The sequence below is a fragment of the Entelurus aequoreus genome, linkage group LG07 (assembly GCF_033978785.1).
Source record: "Entelurus aequoreus isolate RoL-2023_Sb linkage group LG07, RoL_Eaeq_v1.1, whole genome shotgun sequence".
NCBI classification, from domain to species: domain Eukaryota; kingdom Metazoa; phylum Chordata; class Actinopteri; order Syngnathiformes; family Syngnathidae; genus Entelurus; species Entelurus aequoreus.
The window spans coordinates 8,063,290-8,083,289 of NC_084737.1; the positions used below are offsets into that span (position 1 = coordinate 8,063,290).

General features: G+C 39.0%; 1 protein-coding gene across 2 annotated transcripts in view; it reads left to right on the forward strand.

Annotated features, from left to right (window-relative positions):
• Nucleotides 1–20,000, forward strand: part of itga5 (integrin, alpha 5 (fibronectin receptor, alpha polypeptide)) — a 189,005-nt gene that overhangs the window by 75,440 nt on the left and 93,565 nt on the right. For both annotated transcript variants that reach the window (XM_062052527.1, XM_062052528.1), the window contains exons 4-11: nucleotides 13,667–13,767; nucleotides 15,774–15,897; nucleotides 17,804–17,865; nucleotides 17,931–17,976; nucleotides 18,039–18,164; nucleotides 19,721–19,765; nucleotides 19,854–19,897; nucleotides 19,961–20,000. The exon at nucleotides 19,961–20,000 is cut by the window's right edge and continues 17 nt beyond it. In XM_062052527.1, the coding sequence (XP_061908511.1) occupies nucleotides 13,667–13,767; nucleotides 15,774–15,897; nucleotides 17,804–17,865; nucleotides 17,931–17,976; nucleotides 18,039–18,164; nucleotides 19,721–19,765; nucleotides 19,854–19,897; nucleotides 19,961–20,000 (588 nt within the window). The remainder of the gene's footprint in view (nucleotides 1–13,666; nucleotides 13,768–15,773; nucleotides 15,898–17,803; nucleotides 17,866–17,930; nucleotides 17,977–18,038; nucleotides 18,165–19,720; nucleotides 19,766–19,853; nucleotides 19,898–19,960) is intronic.

The following is a 20,000-nucleotide window of genomic DNA, read 5'->3' on the forward strand; positions in this document are numbered from 1 at the left end:
AAACTGTTCCAAACATTCTAGACTGTTCCAAACATTCTAGACTGTTCCCAACATTCCAGAATGTACCCAACATTCACAGATATCCCTATCAATCCAGAATGTCCCCAACATTCCAGAATGTTCCCAACATTCTTGACTGTTCCCAACATTGCAGAAGGTCCCCAACATTCACAGATATCCCTATCAATCCAGAATGTCCCCAACATCCCAGATTGTTCCCAACATTCCAGAATGTCCCCAACATCCCAGAATGTTCCCAACATTCCAGAATGTTCCCAACATTCTTGACTGTTCCCAACATTCTAGACTGTTCCCAACATTCCACAAGGTCCCCCAACATTCTAGACTGTTCCAAACATTCTAGACTGTTTCCAACATTCCAGAAGGTCCCCAACATTCACAGATATCCCTATCAATCCAGAATGTCCCCAACATCCCAGATTGTTTCCAACATTCCAGAATGTTCCCAACAATGCAGAATATTCCCAACATTCTTGACTGTTCCCAACATTCCAGAAGGTGCCCAACATTCACAGATATCCCTATCAATCCAGAATGTCCCCAACATCCCAGATTGTTTCCAACATTCCAGAATGTTCCCAACATTCCAGGATGTCCCCAACATTCTACAATGTTCCCGACATTCACAGATATTCCTATCAATCCAGAATGTCCCCAACATTCCACAATGTCCCCAACATTCTAGAATGTTCCCGACATTCACAGATATCCCTATCAATCCAGAATGTTCCCGACATTCACAGATATCCCAATCAATCCAGAATGTCCCCAACATTCTAGAATGTTCCCAACATTCTCAACTGCTCCCAACATTCCAGAAGGTCCCCATCATTCCAGAATGTTCCCGACATTCACAGATATCCCTATCAATCCAGAATGTCCCCAACATTTTAGACTGTTCCCAACATTCCAGAATGTCCCCGTCTTTCCAGAGTGTCCCCAACCATGCAGAATGTACACAACATTCACAGATATCCCTATCAATCCAGAATGTCCCAAACTTCCAGAATGTTCCCATCATTCCAGAATGTCACCATCATTCTAGATTGTTCCCAACATTCACAGATATCCCTATTATTCCAAAATGTACCCAACATTCACAGGTATCCCATCATTCCAAAATGTCCCCAACCTTCCAGAATGTACACAACATTCTAGACTGTTCCCAACATTCACAGATATCCCTATTAATCCAGAATGTTCCCATCATTCCAGAATGTTCCCATCATTCTAGACTGTTCCCATCATTCTAGACTGTTCCCATCATTCTAGGCTGTTCCCAACATTCCAGAATGTTCCCATCATTCCAGACTGTTCCCAACATTTTAGATTGTTCCCAACATTCCAGAATGTCCCCATCATTCCAGAATGTACCCATCATTCTAGACTGTTCCCATCATTCTAGACTGTTCCCATCATTCTAGACTGTTCCCATCATTCCAGAACGTTCCCAACATTTTAGATTGTTCCCAACATTCCAGAATGTCCCCATCATTCCAGAATGTACCCATCATTCTAGACTGTTCCCATCATTCTAGGCTGTTCCCATCATTCCAGAATGTTCCCATCATTCCAGACTGTTCCCAACATTTTAGACTGTTCCCAACATTTTAGACTGTTCCCAACATTCCAGAATGTCCCCATCATTCCAGAATGTTCCCATCATTCTAGACTGTTTCCATCATTCTAGGCTGTTCACAACATTCCAGAATGTTCCCATCATTCCAGACTGTTCCCAACATTTTAGACTGTTCCCAACATTCCAGAATGTCCCCATCATTCAATGTTCCCATCATTCTAGACTGTTTCCATCATTCTAGACTGTTCCCAACATTCTAGACTGTTCCCAACATTCTAGACTGTTCCCAACATTCCAGAATGTCCCCATCATTTCAGAATATAGCGCCACTAAGCTTCAATTAGCGTGATGGGATCCGAGGCTTCCACAAACGAGGTTAGCCGCTACCAAAACAAAGCATCTCTAACCTGCCCCTCCCTTCCTCCCTTCCTCCCTTCCTCCCTTCCTCCCTTCCTCCCTGCCCTTCATGTTGGGTAATGGTGATGCATTAATGTGGATGATGGTGATGCATTCATGTGTCCCTTCTATGAGCAATGTCACTAACGAGCTTGCATCCATTAGAGCACCAGCATTTAAGTTTTGAGCCATTAGCTCCATTCTACGTTGAAAATCAATGGCGTTAGCGTCCTTTGTCGAGGATGGTTAATCAGCTAGAGAATTGCAAGTATGCATCACTCAGGGGTCCCTAACATGCCGACAGGCGAGTGCAGTAGATGAGCTCATCTGCTTCCTTTGGGGTAAAGACAAACCTACTAATGTGTTCTGTACTGCCATTCTAGACTGGTCCCAACATTCTAGACTGGTCCCAACATTCTAGACTGTTCCCAACATTCCAGAATGTTCCCGACATTTACAGATATCCCTATCAATCCAGACTGTCCCCAACGTTCCAGAATGTTCCCAATATTCTAGAATGTTCCCAACATTCACAGATATCCCAATCAAACCAGAATGTCCCCAACATTCTAGACTGTTCCCAACATTCTAGACTGTTCCCAACATTCCAGACTGTTCCCAACATTCCAGAATGTCCCCATCTTTCCAGAATGTCCCCAACCTTGCAGAATGTACACAACATTTCAGAATGTTCCCATCATTGCAGAATGTCCCCATCATTCCAGAATGTCCCCAACATTTTAGACTGTTCCCAACATTCCATAATGTTCCCATCATTCTAGACTGTTCCCAACATTCTGACTGTTCCCAACATTCTGCACTGTTCCCAACATTCTGCACTGTTCCCAACATTCTAGACTGTTCCCAACATTCTGCACTGTTCCCAACATTCTAGACTGTTCCCAAAATTCTGGACTTTTCCCAACATTCCAGAATGTTCCCATCATTCTAGACTGTTCCCAACATTCTGGACTGTTCCCAACATTCCAGAATGTCCCCAAACTTTCACAATGTCCCCATCATTTAGGAATGTCACCATCATTCCAGAATGTTCCCAACATTCACAGATACCCCTATCAATCCAGAATGTCCCCAACATTCCAAAATGTTTCCATCATTCTAGACTGTTCCCAACATTGTAGACTGTTCCCAATATCCTTGACTTTTCCCAACATTCCAGAATGTTCCCATCATTCTAGACTGTTCCCAACATTCTGGACTGTTCCCAACATTCCAGAATGTCCCCAAACTTTCACAATGTCCCCATCATTTAGGAATGTCACCATCATTCCAGAATGTTCCCAACATTCACAGATACCCCTATCAATCCAGAATGTCCCCAACATTCCAAAATGTTTCCATCATTCTAGACTGTTCCCAACATTCTAGACAGTTCCCAATATTCTGGACTTTTCCCAACATTCTAGACTGTTCCCAACATTCTGGACTGTTCCCAACATTCCAGAATGTCCCCAAACTTTCACAATGTCCCTATCATTTAGGAATGTCACCATCATTCCAGAATGTTCCCAACATTCACAGATACCCCTATCAATCCAGAATGTCCCCAACATTCCAAAATGTTTCCATCATTCTAGACTGTTCCCAACATTCTAGACTGTTCCCAATATTCTGGACTTTTCCCAACATTCCAGAATGTTCCCATCATTCTAGACTGTTCCCAACATTCTGGACTGTTCCCAACATTCCAGAATGTCCCCAAACTTTCACAATGTCCCCATCATTTAGGAATGTCACCATCATTCCAGAATGTTCCCAACATTCACAGATACCCCTATCAATCCAGAATGTCCCCAACATTCCAAAATGTTTCCATCATTCTAGACTGTTCCCAACATTCTAGACTGTTTCCAATATTCTGGACTTTTCCCAACATTCCAGAATGTTCCCATCATTCTAGACTGTTCCCAACATTCCGGACTGTTCCCAACATTCCGGACTGTTCCCAACATTCTGGACTGTTCCCAACATTCTGGACTGTTCCCAACATTCTGGACTGTTTCCAACATTCTGGACTGTTTCCAACATTCTGGACTGTTTCCAACATTCTGGACTGTTTCCAGCATTCTGGACTGTTCCCAGCATTCTGGACTGTTTCCAACATTCTGGACTGTTCCCAACATTCTGGACTTCTCCCAACATTCCAGAATGATCCCATCATTCTAGACTGTTCCCAACATTCTGGACTGTTCCCAACATTCTGAACTGTTCCCAACATTCACAGGTATCCCTATCAATCCAGAATGTCCCCAACCTTCCAACATGTTCCCATCATTCTAGACTGTTCCCAACATTCCAGAATGTTTCCATCATTCTAGACTGTTCCCAACATTCCGGACTGTTCCCAACATTCCGGACTGTTCCCAACATTCCGGACTGTTCCCAACATTCTGGACTGTTTCCAACATTCTGGACTGTTCCCAACATTCTGGACTTCTCCCAACATTCCAGAATGATCCTATCTTTCTAGACTGTTCCCAACATTCTGGACTGTTCCCAACATTCTGAACTGTTCCCAACATTCACAGGTATCCCTATCAATCCAGAATGTCCCCAACCTTCCAACATGTTCCCATCATTCTAGACTGTTCCCAACATTCCAGAATGTTTCCATCATTCTAGACTGTTCCCAACATTCCGGACTGTTCCCAACATTCTGGACTGTTCCCAACATTCACAGGTATCCCTATCAATCCAGAATGTCCCCAACCTTCCAACATGTTCCCATCATTCTAGACTGTTCCCAACATTCCAGAATGTTTCCATCATTCTAGACTGTTCCCAACATTCCGGACTGTTCCCAACATTCTGGACTGTTCCCAACATTCTGGACTTCTCCCAACATTCCAAAATGATCCCATCGTTCTAGACTGTTCCCAACATTCTGAACTGTTCCCAACATTCACAGATGTCCCCAACCTTCCAACATGTTCCCATCATTCTAGACTGTTCCCAACATTCCAGAATGTTTCCATCATTCTAGACTGTTCCCAACATTCCAGAATGTTTCCATCATTCTAGACTGTTCCCAACATTCCAGACTGTTCCCCACATTCTGGACTGTTCCCCACATTCTGGACTGTTCCCAACATTCTGGACTGTTCCCAACATTCTGGACTGTTCCCAACATTCCAGAATGATCCCATCATTCTAGACTGTTCCCAACATTCTGGACTGTTCCCAACATTCTGTACTGTTCCCAACATTCACAGGTATCCCTATCAATCCAGAATGTCCCCAACCTTCCAACATGTTCCCATCATTCTAGACTGTTCCCAACATTCTAGACTGTTCCCAACATTCCAGATTGTCCCCATCATTCCAGAATGTCCCCAACATTCTAGACTGTTGGGGACTAGACTAATGTGTTCTGTACTGCCACCGAAGGGACTGGAGTTGAAATTAGAACTATGTTATGTAAATGATGCTTTACCACAGCATTGTGCCAACTTGGAACCAGAGTTGTACGGTATACCGGTACTAGTATTAAAGTAACATAGACTTAATTTAGAGTTATTTGGACACTAGGGGAACATATAAGGGTTAGGGTTGGGGTTAGGGTTAGGTTTAGTTAAATCTTAGTTAATGTGCCAACTTGGAACCAGGGTTGTATGGTATACCGGTACTAGTATAAGGTAACACTTTAGTATGGGGAACATATTCACCATTAATTAGTTGCTTATTAAAGTAACATAGACTTAATTTAGAGTTATTTGGACACTAGGGGAACATATAAGGGTTAGGGTTGGGGTTAGGGTTAGGGTTAGTTAACTCTTAGTTAATGTGCCAACTTGGAACCATGGTTGTACGGCATACCGGTACTAGTATAAGGTAACACTTTAGTATGGGGAACATATTCACCATTAATTAGTTGCTTATTAAAGTAACAGAGACTTAATTTAGGAGTTATTTGGACACTAGGGGAACATATAAGGGTTAGGGTTGGGCTTAGGGTTAGGGTTAGGGTTAGGGTTAGTTAACTCTTAGTTAATGTGCCAACTTGGAACCAGGGTTGTACGGCATACCGGTACTAGTATAAGGTAACACTTTAGTATGGGAAACATATTCACCATTAATTAGTTGCTTATTAAAGTAACAGAGACTTAATTTAGGAGTTATTTGGACACTAGGGGAACATATAAGGGTTAGGGTTGGGGTTACTAATAAGCAATAAGGGTTAGGGTTAAGGTTAGGGTTAGTTCACTCTTAGTTAATGGTTTACTGTTTGTAGTCAAGTCAAGTCAAGTCAACTTTATTTATATAGCACATTTTCAACAACTTTTTAGATTGCACCAAAGTGCTTTACAGGTTAAAAAAGCATGGAGCAAACAAAAAAACAAAAACAAAAAAAACAAAAATAAATTTAAAAAAAAAAATAAATAAAAAAAAAAATAAAAAAATAAAAATATATATATATATATATATATATATACATATATATATGTATAATAAGACCATGCAGAATAAGGCATTAATAAGTACTTAATAATGACTAATTAAGAGCCAATATGTTACTAATTTGCATGTTAATAAGCAACTAATTAATGGTGAATATATTCCCCATACTAAAGTGTTCGTATTGCGATACTAATGAATCGTATTCGGTACTATACCGCCTCTAAAGAGTAACCCCCCGCGGGCATGACGGTGCGTCGTAGCGTCGTGACATTCCTGGTTTTAGGAGCAGAGGAGCATGTTCGGCAGCGCGCACACACACAGAGTACTTACAAGCAGACACAGTGTGTAGACAGAAAAGGGAGAACGGACGCATTTCGGCTTAAAAACTATCCGGTACAAGCTCCACTTGCTCGATCTTTCCGTCTGCCGGTCGCCTCGGCAACCAAACATACACAAGCCGGCCTCGGCCTCTGACTCGCACTCCCAGGTGGCTCTGAATGATTCGCGCCGACACCTGGGAGTTATGAAAATAGAGCGGTGTGTTCTTAAAGGCCGCACGGTTGAAAGCGATTAGCTGAAGCAACAGCCTAGCAGGTCATGTCCTATAATTGCCCGCATGGCTGCGGTGCTACGTTTCATGCTGGGACACCATAGGGTTTTTAGGCCCGACGCAGGTGCACCTGGGTCATTAAATAAATACCGTCCTGGCTTCCACTCGTGGTCACGGTCGTAATCCTCTTGAGAAGATGACATTTAGCGCCGCGATCTGGCCGTGGAAACAAGAGAACTGGAGACAGAAGTGTGTCGGAACAAAGAGCCATGTTGCTACGAGGGCTGCGGTCCAAAGACGGAATGTTTTCCTTGGACCGGAGCCCTCGAGCTGTTCCACAAAGACGCGTAGCAGACCTCCGGCTCGCGACGTGCTCGCCTTACATCGTGAGCTCGCGCGGCGATCGCCAGACCTCCAGAGAGCGGAGAAACACGCCTGCGGTTCCCGACGAGGAACTGCGGTTTCTGGGCTAAAGGACTGTCAGTTTTGTTCGCGTTTTGTTCTCAGTGGAGGCGCAGATGCGGCATATGTCTGCCAATAAAGCTGCAAACGTCTTAAACCTGACTCCCGCGACCATCTGTCATGTCGAGGAGCGTTGGAGCGGGGGATCAGGGGCCAGGTGTTCAAACGGACCCAAGGGTCAGTCGGGTTAAGCTCGGCCGATTTGGTCCAAAACAGCTCCTCTGCGTGGTGCAGTCCGTCGTATTGTCTTCGTATTTCTTTGTCAAAATGAATTTATTTGATTGAGTCAGGTTGATAGATCGGGATGACGCTTATCGTACTTTTTCAGTATGTAATTATTGTGTTTACACGTCCGAACAGTTCAAGTATATTGATAGTGTGATCTAAGGTTGTCTCCATACCAATATTTTGGTACGGGTACCAAGGATATCATACCGTGTCAAAAAGTATTTATCGTGTTTCACGACTAATAGTTTTGTGGCAGTCAAAAGTTGATAGTTCGGGATGTCGTTTATCGTAGCTTTTTTAGATGTAATTATCGTATTCACCGTCCTAACAGTTAGTCCGATACTGAATCAAAAGTTGTTAGCTATGGACCAAAAGGTGTTAGGGTATGTTTATTGTGTCATAACACTTTTTAAGGGTATCAATGTATCGTGTTTATTGACTGAGAGTTTGGTGAATAGTTAAGTCATTAGCTAGGAACAAAATGCTATACGTCAAAAAGTATATATCGTGTTTAACGACTAATAGTTTGGTGGCAGTCAAAAGTTGATAGTTCGGGATGTCGCTTATCGTAACTTTTTAGGATGTAATTATCGTATTTACCGTCCTAACAGTTAGTCAGATACGGAATCAAAAGTTGTTAGCTATGGACCAAAAGGTGTTAGGGTATGTTGATTGTGTCATAACACTTTTTAAGGGTATCAATGTATCGTGTTTATTGACCGAGAGTTTGGTGAATAGTTAAAAGTCTTTACCTGGGAACAAAATGCTATACGTTAAAGTATGATCGCATTTCAGAAGGATATTATACCGTGTCAAAAAGTATTTATCGTGTTTCACGACTAATAGTTTGGTGGCAGTCAAAAGTTGATAGTTCGGGATGTCGTTTATCGTAACTTTTTAAGATGTAATTATCGTATTTACCGTCCTAACAGTTAGTCCGATACGGAATCAAAAGTTGTTAGCTATGGACCAAAAGGTGTTAGGGTATGTTGATTGTGTCATAACACTTTTTAAGGGTATCAATGTATCGTGTTTATTGACCGAGAGTTTGGTGAATAGTTAAAAGTCTTTACCTGGGAACAAAATGCTATACGTTAAAGTATGATCGCATTTCAGAAGGATATCATACCGTGTCAAAAAGTATTTATCGTGTTTCACGACTAATAGTTTGGTGGCAGTCAAAAGTTAATAGTTCGGGATGTCGTTTATCATAACTTTTTAAGATGTAATTATCGTATTTACCGTCCTAACAGTTAGTCTGATACCGAATCAAAAGTTGTTAGCTCGGGACCAAAAGGTGTTAGGGTATGTCTATAAAGTGTCGTATCACTTCCGAACGCTCTCATAGTTCAAAAATGTATTTATCGTGTGTAATAACTGAGAATTTGGTGCGCAGTCAAAAGTTGGTAGCTCGGTATGATGATTGTCGTAACTTTTCCAAATCTAATTGTCTTTACCGTTAATTTCGATGTACAAAAAAAGATGTCATCCGTTTCTAGATGTTAACTACTTTTCATACGCTCCCTGTCAAGTCTGTTATTTCTTCACAACCCCTGACCTTTCACTCCTCCGGCCCTGTATCGCAATACGATGCACCGCCTGCCTGATTTTATCAAAAATGTAAATATTATCATGTATTCCAAAAATATTTTTTTGTTAAAATAAAGATAAATACTGTACTTAAATATCTGCTTGACTTATGATTTTAAAACAAAAAAATATCAATCAAATTGTTGACTGTAAAATAGATTTTACGGTTAAATTCAGCTGACTGAGGTTTTTTTTTTACCGTAAAATCCACTTTGGTATTGTTTTTTTCCATAGACAGTAAGACACTAAAACATTGATAAAACAAACAAAAAAAACAACAACATTTTACGGTAAAAAACAAAAAACAAACTGGCAGCTCTGTTGCTTAAATTTTACCGCTAAAAACAGTGGTATTGTTTCTCCATTCCATTCCTTTTATACCATATTTTTTATATGCTGTAAAAAACCCACTGCTTTTACTGTAAAATTCTGGTGACTGAGCTGCCAGATTTTAAAGTAAAATTTAAATATATTTTTTGCAGCTTATGTAAAAAAAATATTGTTAATGTACTATATATATATATATATATATATATATATATATATATATATATATATATATATATATATATATATATATATATATATATATATATGTATATGTATATATATATGTGTGTGTGTATTAGTCACTGTTAAAAGCGGCCCTCTGAGGGCAACCATAACTGCGTTGTGGCCCTCAATGAAAACCAGTTTGACACCCCTGCCTTATTTGGACCGTCTGTGTACTGTCAACACTCAGAAAGGACATTGATGACATCACCAACTTAAAATGTGAAAGTTTCCAGCCAACCGCAAACGTCTATCACTGGCCGCTACATTCCGTTACACACGTTATCGACCAGAACCGCCTATAGTTCTGATCAAGTCCATAACTTCTTGACTGTACTTAAATGTAGAATATATGTATAATATATCTATATTATTCACATGTGAATAATGCTGTGTAATAGACTGTATTTATATTATTCACATGTGAATAATGCTGTATAATAGACTGTATTTATATTATTCACATGTGAATAATGCTGTATAATAGACTGTATTTATGTTATTCACATGTGAATAATGCTGTATAATAGACTGTATTTATATTATTCACATGTGAATAATGCTGTATAATAGACTGTATTTATGTTATTCACATGTGAATAATGCTGTATAATAGACTGTATTTATATTATTCACATGTGAATAATGCTGTATAATAGACTGTATTTATGTTCTTCACATGTGAATAATGCTGTATAATAGACTGTATTTATGTTATTCACATGTGAATAATGCTGTATAATAGACTGTATTTATATTATTCACATGTCAATAATGCTGTATAATAGACTGTATTTATATTATTCACATGTGAATAATGCTGTATAATAGACTGTATTTATGTTATTCACATGTGAATAATGCTGTATAATAGACTGTATTTATATTATTCACATGTGAATAATGCTGTATAATAGACTGTATTTATATTATTCACATGTGAATAATGCTGTATAATAGACTGTATTTATATTATTCACATGTGAATAATGCTGTATAGTATTTTTTCTGGCGACTACTCCTTCCCCATTTTTCAACCCACGTCAACCGTTCCACCGTCAAAACATTCCTCTTAATCAGGACAAAAAAAACGAAGTTGTTTTTTTTTAACTGGAAAAATTCCCCGTTTTCCCGAAATTCCAGGAACTCCGTAATACCATTTCTCAATTAAAAATGCTACTACTTCAACATTTCTCGACCGATTTGAAAAATTCCAACACCAACTATTTCAACTAATTCAGAACATTCAAGTCTTTTAACATTTTCCAAAAAATTCCCAGATTTCCCAGAATTCCAGGTTTTCCTGGACATTTTTCCCCATTCAAAATGAATTGGCCATTTTTCAAACTTCCACCATTTCCACATTTTTCAACCGATTCCACCTTCAACATATTCCACTCATCCTTCCATCTTCTTCCGCTTATCCGAGGTCGGGTCGCAGGGGCAGCAGCTTAAGCAGGGAAACCCAGACTTCCCTCTCCCCAGCCACTTCGTCCAGCACCTCCCGGGGGATCCCGAGGCGTTCCCAGGCCAGCCGGGAGACATAGTCTTCCCAACGTGTCCTGGGTCTTCCCCGTGGCCTCCTACCGGTCGGACGTGCCCTAAACACCTCCCTAGGGAGGCGTTCGGGTGGCATCCTGACCAGATGCCCGAACCACCTCAACTGGCTCCTCTCGATGTGGAGGGGCAGCGGCTTTACTTTGAGCTCCCCCCACTCATCCTCAACATTCAAACTATCGATTTCCCAAGTAAAAAAAAAAATTCCAGGATTTCCCAGAATGCCCATTTTTTCAAACCCCATTTTCACCCTTTTTTCTGGCGACTACTCCTTCCACATTTTTCAACCCACTTCAACCGTCAAAACATTCCTCCTAATCAGGACAAAAAAACAAGTGGTTTGAACTGGAAAAATTCCCGGTTTTCCCAAAATTCCAGGAACTCCGTAATACCATTTCTCAATTAAAAATGCTACTACTTCAACATTTCTCGACCGATTTGAAAAATTCCAACACCAACCATTTCAACTCACTCAGAACATTCAAGTATTTTAAAATGTTCCCAAAAATTCCCAGATTTCCAGGTTTTCCGGGACATTTTTCCCCATTCAAAATGAATTGGCCATTATTCAAACTTCCAGCATTTCCACATTTTTCAACCGATTCCACCTTCAACATATTCCACTCATCCTAGGCATTCAAACTATCAGTTTCCCAAGTCCAAACATTTTTTTTCCAGGATTTCCCAGAATGAATTTTCACTCTTTTTTTCTGGCAACTACTCCTTCCACATTTTTCAACCCACGTCAACCGTTCCACCGTCAAAACATTCCTCCTAATCAGGACAAAAAACAAGTGGTTTGAACTGGAAAAATTCCCGGTTTTCCCGAAATTCCAGGAATTCCGTAATACCATTTCTCAATTAAAAATGCTACTACTTCAACATTTCTCGACCGATTTGAAAAATTCCAACACCAACCATTTCAACTCACTCAGAACATTCAAATATTTTAACATTTTCCAAAAAATTCCCAGATTTCCCAGAATTCCAGGTTTTCCTGGACATTTTTCCCCATTCAAAATGAATTGGCCATTTTTCAAACTTCCACCATTTCCACATTTTTCAACCAATTCCACCTTCAACATATTCCACTTATCCTAGGCATTCAAACTATCCATTTCCCAAGTTCCAAAAACAATTCCAGGATTTCCCAGAATGCCCCTTTTTCCAAACCCTATTTTCACCCTTTTTTCTAGCGACTACTCCTTCCACATTTTTCAACCCACTTCAACCGTCAAAACATTCCTCTTAATCAGGACAAAAAACAAAGTTGTTTTTTTTAACTGGACAAATTCCCGGTTTTCCCGAAATTCCAGGAATTCCGTAATACCATTTCTCAATTAAAAATGTTACTACTTCAACATTTCTCGACCGATTTGAAAAATTCCAACACCAACCATTTCAACTCACTCAGAACATTCAAATATTTTAACATTTTCCAAAAAATTCCCAGATTTCCCAGAATTCCAGGTTTTCCGGGACATTTTTCCCCATTCAAAATGAATTGGCCATTCTTCAAACTTCCACCATTTCCACATTTTTCAACCGATTCCACCTTCAACATAGTCCACTCATCCTCAACATCCCAAGTAAAAAAAAAATAATTCCAGGATTTTCCAGAATGCCCATTTTTTCAAACCCTATCTTCACCCTTTTTTCTGGCGACTACTCCTTCCACATTTTTCAACCCACTTCAACCGTCAAAACATTCCTCCTAATCAGGACAAAAAAACAAGTTGTTTGAACTGGAAAAATTCCCGGTTTTCCCGAAATTCCAGGAACTCCGTAATACCATTTCTCAATTAAAAATGCTACTACTTCAACATTTCTCGACCGATTTGAAAAATTCCAACACCAACCATTTCAACTCACTCAGAACATTCAAGTCTTTGAACATTTTCCCAAAAAATTCCCATTGAAATGAATGGGACATTTTTCAAAGTTGCTCTTCTTCAACAATGAGTCATTTTGAAGTTGAACTTCAGCATTGGAGCCTTCACACGCAACTCCTTCAGGAATGGCCTCATCTCGTTCTAAAATGTCGTCTCACCTCCATGCCTGTGAGAAACATAACAGCGCACATTTTTACGGATATAAAAAAAGCAACACAAATGTACACAAACGCTCCCGCAAGTCCACTAAAACACAACTTATGACCGTGCAAGACAGATTTACACTTCTGCTTCTAAATCTGTCATTTCTATTACGTTTCGCATTTTTGTGTGTGTTTTGTTTACATTTTTTCAGCCAGGCTTAATACTGCATTCTTAGTGTCAACATAAATATGTGATGTGTGTGTGTGTCCGTCACAGGGGATCGCAACTTCCTGATCAACGATACGCAACACCAGATCGACTTCAAGTCCCACCAGTGGTTCGGCGCCACCGTGCGTTCCCACGGAGACACCATTCTGGTGAGTTGACGCCGGCGTTCCGGAGGTACTGACCCCCACGCCACTTTTCTCAGAGTGAACTTCCCCAAGGCTAATAATAACCTCCGTGAAATAAGCTACTAGAGTTAGCACTATGGTTGTACGGTATACCGGTACTAGTATAGTATGCAGTGTTTCCCATAAACTGCCAAGATACCTGTGGCGGTGGGGGCGTGGCTATGGGCGTGGTCGCCATGACATCATCAAGTATTTTGCATAATTTACTACAATGATATGATTTTCTCTAAAAAGGCTCAAAAAATGTATACTTACTAATTAATAATAACAGTTTTGTTTTAAACGTCCATCCATCCATCCATTTTACACTTTATGTACATATTTATATACAGATTTGAACAATAAGTTATTCACTGAAATATATTTATTAATTGTGGTTCTTACAAAAAATATATCTTATAAAATATAAAAGCTAAAATGTCTCTTAAAGCTCTGCCCCTTTAATTAGTGCATACTAAATCATTTAACTTTAGCCGACTACTACAACCATATTATTTACCAGCAACATAAAGTGAAACAGAGGCAGAGGTGTCCTGCCACAGTCAGTAACAAATAAACAGAAAACAGTATCCTACACTTTTCTTTTGTAAAGTAAATCTGAACAGCCTGTATGGGCATCTACATCAACTATAAGATTTGCCTGAGAAGCTGGACAGGACAAAAAAAAAAAAAAATAAATAAATATTTGTGGCGGACGTAATTCTTTCGTGGCGGGCCGCCACAAATAAATGAATGTGTGGGAAACCCTGCGGTACTAGTATAGTATGGCGGTACTAATGAATCAAAAACGGTACTATACTCTGTTTGAAAAGTCGTCATGTCATGACATTGCTGGTTTCACCAGCAGAGGAGCATGTTCGGCAGCGCACAGACACAGAGTACTTACAAGCAGACACAGTGTGTAGACAGAAAAGGGAGAATGGACGCATTTTGGTGTAAAAAGTAAAGATAAAGGTGAAGTTATAACACTGAAACACCCTCAGGAAGAGCTGCTTTAAGACAGTGGTCCCCAACCACCGGGCCGCAGCCCGATACCGGTCCGTGGACCGATTGGTACCGGGCCGCACAAGAAATAAAAAAAATTGTTTATTTTTATTTTATTTTATTTTTTAATTAAATCAACATAAAAAAACACAATATATACATTATATATCAATATAGATCAATACAGTCTGCAGGGATACAGTCCGTAAGCACACATGGTTGTATTTCTTTATGAAAAATAAATAAATAAATACCATAATGGTAATTACCTTCCTCTTCCAACATGACTGTGCACCAGTGCACAAAGCAAGGTCCATAAAGACACGGATGACAGAGTCTGGTGTGGATGAACTTGACTGGCCTGCACAGAGTCCTGACCTGAACCCGATAGAACACCTTTGGGACGAATTAGAACGGAGACTGACCGCCAGGCCTTTCTCCTCACCAATGAATGGTGGAAAATTCCTATAAACACACTCCGCAACCTTGTGGACAGCCTTCCCAGAAGAGTTGAAGCTGTAATAGCTGCGAAAGGTGTCATATTGAACCCTATGGGTTAGGAATGGGATGGCACTTCAAGTTCATATGTGAGTCAAGGCAGGTGGCCAAATACCTTTGGCAATGTAGTGTATCTCTTATGTGTGACTGCCATCATATTGCAGTCTACACATATCTCTTATGTTGGACTGCCATCTACTGGTCATTTCACCGTTGTACCAAATAAAATTGCTTCGAGGCACAACCGGAATAATTCCGTACATTAGGCGCACTTAAAGAAACCTAAAAACGCCCCCTTTCCCCCCCCATCGCCAGTGACATCATAGTCGTGGGGTCCGATAGCAGGGGTCGTGACCCGGGTTGGGTTTCGTGGCTACCCCTGCTCCAGATGCTGCCCCCCGCCCCCCTCACTGTTGTAGCAACTGGGAAAACATCTCTGCCTTAGAAAAATATATCTCCACTGACCTCCTCCACCTCCTGTCCCACAGGCCTGTGCGCCACTCTACTCGTGGCGGACGGAGAAGGACGTGGCGCGATCGGACGCTACCGGCACTTGCTACCTCTCCGTGCAGAATTTCACCAAGTTTGTGGAGTACGCCCCCTGCAGAACAGGTGACCGCCATTGTCCTCGTCACGTCGCTCTGTGGCCTTTTCACTTTTGACGCTGGAAGCGCCGTGTAATGAAAGACAATTCTGTTTTCTCTGGTCACACAAATATCAATAATACTTCAGCACTATACGAATATGATCATTGTAAGGCATGTTTATTGTACAAGCGTGCTATGGAATGTGATTTATCTCAGAGACATCTTTAGAGGCACTTAAACTTTGTAAAAGGAATTATTTGTATTTTTGATAAATATAAAAAAATATATATATTTCATTTGAATAAATAATAAATACATCACAATTATTTGTATATATATATATATATATATAAAAAAATAATACAGTATGTTATACTGTATATATGTGTGTTTGTGTATATATGTATATATATATATATATATATATATATATATATATATATATATATATATATATATATATACACAAATAATTGATGTATTCATTAATTATTAAAATGAAATATATATATATATTTTAAATATATATATATACAAAAAATACAGTTTATTATATATATATATGTGTGTGTGTGTGTTTATATATATATATATATATATATATATGTGTGTGTGTGTGTTTATATATATATATATATATATATATATATATATATATATATATATATATATATATATATATATATATATATATATATATATATATATATATATATACAAATAATTGTGATGTATTTATTAATTGTTAAAATTAAATATATACATTTTAAGAAAATATATATACAAAATAATACAGTTTATTATATATATGTGTGTGTTTTTATATATATATATATATATATATATATATATATATATATATATATATATATATATATATACAAATAATTGTGATGTATTTAATAATTATTAAAATGAAATATATATATTTTAAGAAAATATATATAAAAAATAATAGTTTATTATGTATATATGTGTGTGTGTTTATATATATATATATATATATATATATATATATATACATATATATACAAATAATTGTGATGTATTTATTAGTTATTAAAATTAAATATATATATAGATTTTATGAAAATATATATAAAAAATAATACAGTTTATTATATATATATGTGTGTGTGTGTTTATATACATACAGTATATAGAAATAATTGTGATGTATTTATTAATTATTAAAATGATATATATATATATATATATATATTTTTTTTTTTTTAAAATATATATACATAAAAATACAGTATATTATATGTATATACATACATATGTGTGTGTGTGTTTATTTATATATATACGTATATATATATATATATATACAAATAATTTTGATGTATTTATTAATTAATTAATTAATTTATTTATTAATTGTAAGCATTCTAATATTAGCATGCTAGCTTTTTGGGGAAAATTTGCACTTATACACTTCAGCGTCAAAATATTTTTTTTCTTGGCAAATGATACCTGTTAGCATGCTAGCTTATTTTAAGCAAATTTTGTTGGTGTACCCCTCAGTCATAATACGGTACTTCATGCATGCTAACGTTAGCAGGCTAGCATTTTTCCGATAGACACCTCCATAGTAAAATACTGTATGTTACTGTTAGCGTTTCAGCATGTTAGGTTTTTAAATCTAATTGAGCTTTTGCATTAATGCTGACTGTAAACATGTTATTGGTAGCATGTTAGCACAGAACTGTTAGCATGCTATAATTATATTTTTTTTATAGCTATTTTTGCTTATATTTTGTGTTACTTGACTTGTTACTGGCCAGCATGTTTTGGCTATTCAGCATTCACAGCACATTTGTACTGAAATTGCATTTTGTAGTTTTTGGGGGGGAAAAAAAGTACAGGTTTTGAAGATAAAAACGACCAAAATATATTATTTATCTTATCTTATCTTCCCTGCGTAGAAATCAGCGATGAGGGAGGTCAAGGCTACTGTCAAGGAGGATTCAGTGCCGACTTCACCACGGTAACCCCTCATTTTCCTACCAGGGTTTTTTTCCTCTGTCGCCATAGTAACCTGCTCCCTTTCAGGACGGCCGGGTGGTGCTGGGCGGGCCGGGCAGCTACTTCTGGCAAGGTACGTCCACGCCGCGCCGCTTGGCGAAAAGCCCGCTAACCTTCTCTTGTGGCGGTCGACAGGTCAGGTGATCTCTGCGGATAAGGAGGACATCATCAAGACGTACTACCCGGGGTATTTCATGCAGTCCGTGGACGGTCAGATCCAGACCAAGCAAGTCCAGGCTCAACACGACGACAGCTACCAAGGTATGTTAATCCTCATTTGCCCTCATGTCTCCTTTCTGGGTTATACAAAACCCCCAAAACTAGTGAAGTTGTCACGTTGTGTAAATGGTAAACAAAAAGAGAATACAACAAATCCTTTTCAACTTATATTCAATTGAATAGACTGCAAAGACAAGATATTTCATGTTCACACTGAGAAAAAGTTGTTATTTTTGTGCAAATATTAGCTCGTTTGGAATGTGATGGCTGCAACATGTTTCCAAAAAAGCTGGCACAAGTGGCAAAAAAGACTGAGAAAGTTGAGGAATGCTCGTCAAAGACTTAATTGGAACATCCCACAGGTGAACGGGCTAATTGGGAACAGGTGGGTGCCATGATTGGGTATAAAAGCAGCTTCCATGAAATGCTCGGTCGTTCACAAACAAGGACGGGGGCGAGGGTCACCACTTTGTCAACAAATGCCTGAGCAAATTGTTGAACAACAACATTTCTCAACAAGGAATTTGGGGATTTCACCATCTACGCTCCGTAATATCATCAAAAGGTTCAGAGAATCTGGAGAAATCACTGCACGTAAGCCATGATATTACGCACCTTTGATCCCTCAGGCAGTACTGCATCAAAAAGCGACATAGGTGTGTAAAGGATATCACCACATGGGCTCAGGAACACTTCAGAAAACCCTGTCAGTAACTACATTTGGTCGCTACATCTGTAAGTGCAAAATAAAACTCTACTATGCAAAGCCACAGCCATTTATCAACAACACCCAGAAACGCCGCCGGCTTTGCTAGGCCCGAGCTCATCTAAGATGGACTGATGCAAAGTGGAAAAGTGTTCTGTGGTCTGACGAGTCCACATTTCAAATTGTTTTTGGAAACTGTGGACGTCGTGTCCTCCGGACCAAAGAGGAAAAGAACCATCCGGATTGTTCTAGGCCCAAAGTGTAAAAGGCAGCATGTGTGATGGTATGGGGGTGTATTAGTGGCCAAGACATGGGTAACTTACACATCTGTGAAGGCACCATTAATGCTGAAAGGTACATACAGCTTTTGGAGCAATGTTATCATGGACGCCCCTGCTTATTTCAGCAAGACAATGCCAAACCACGTGTTACATCAACGTGGCTTCATAGTAAAAGAGTGCGGGTACTAGACTGGCCTGCCTGTAGTCCAGACCTGTCTCCCATTGAAAGTGTGTGAAGGCTAAAATATGAGAAGGGAGACTGTTGAACAACTTAAGCTGTACATCAAGCAAGAATGGGAAAGAATTCCACTTCAAAAATGTGTCTCCTCAGTTCCCAAACCTTTCCTGAGTGTTGTTAAAAGGAAAGGCCATGTAACACACTGGTAAAAATGTCCCTGTGACAATTTTTTTTACTGTCATTAAGTTATAAGTTCATGATTATTTGCAAAAAGTTCTCAGTGTGAACATGAAATATCTTGTCTTTGCAGTCTATTCAATTGAATATAAGTTGAAAAGGATTTGTTGTATTCTCTTTTTATTTACTATTTACACAACGTGACAACTTCACCGCTTTTGGCTTTTGTCGCTTGACTTTGGTATGCTCTCCACAGGCTACTCCGTGGCTGTGGGCGACTTCAGCGGGGATCAAGTAGAAGGTAAAGTCCATGTAATGTTCACACGCATGGCCGCCAGTGGAGAACATAAAGCCTCCTGTTCTTCAATCCCCGCTTCATTTCCCTTTAGATTTTGTGGCCGGCGTTCCAAAAGGAGTCATGCTTTATGGATTGGTAAGAAAGCTCCGTTTTTGGAAAATCCAAGTCACATTTCTCATACGATATTTGTTGTTACAGGTGTCCATCTTGAACGGGACAGACTTGAAAACCATGATTA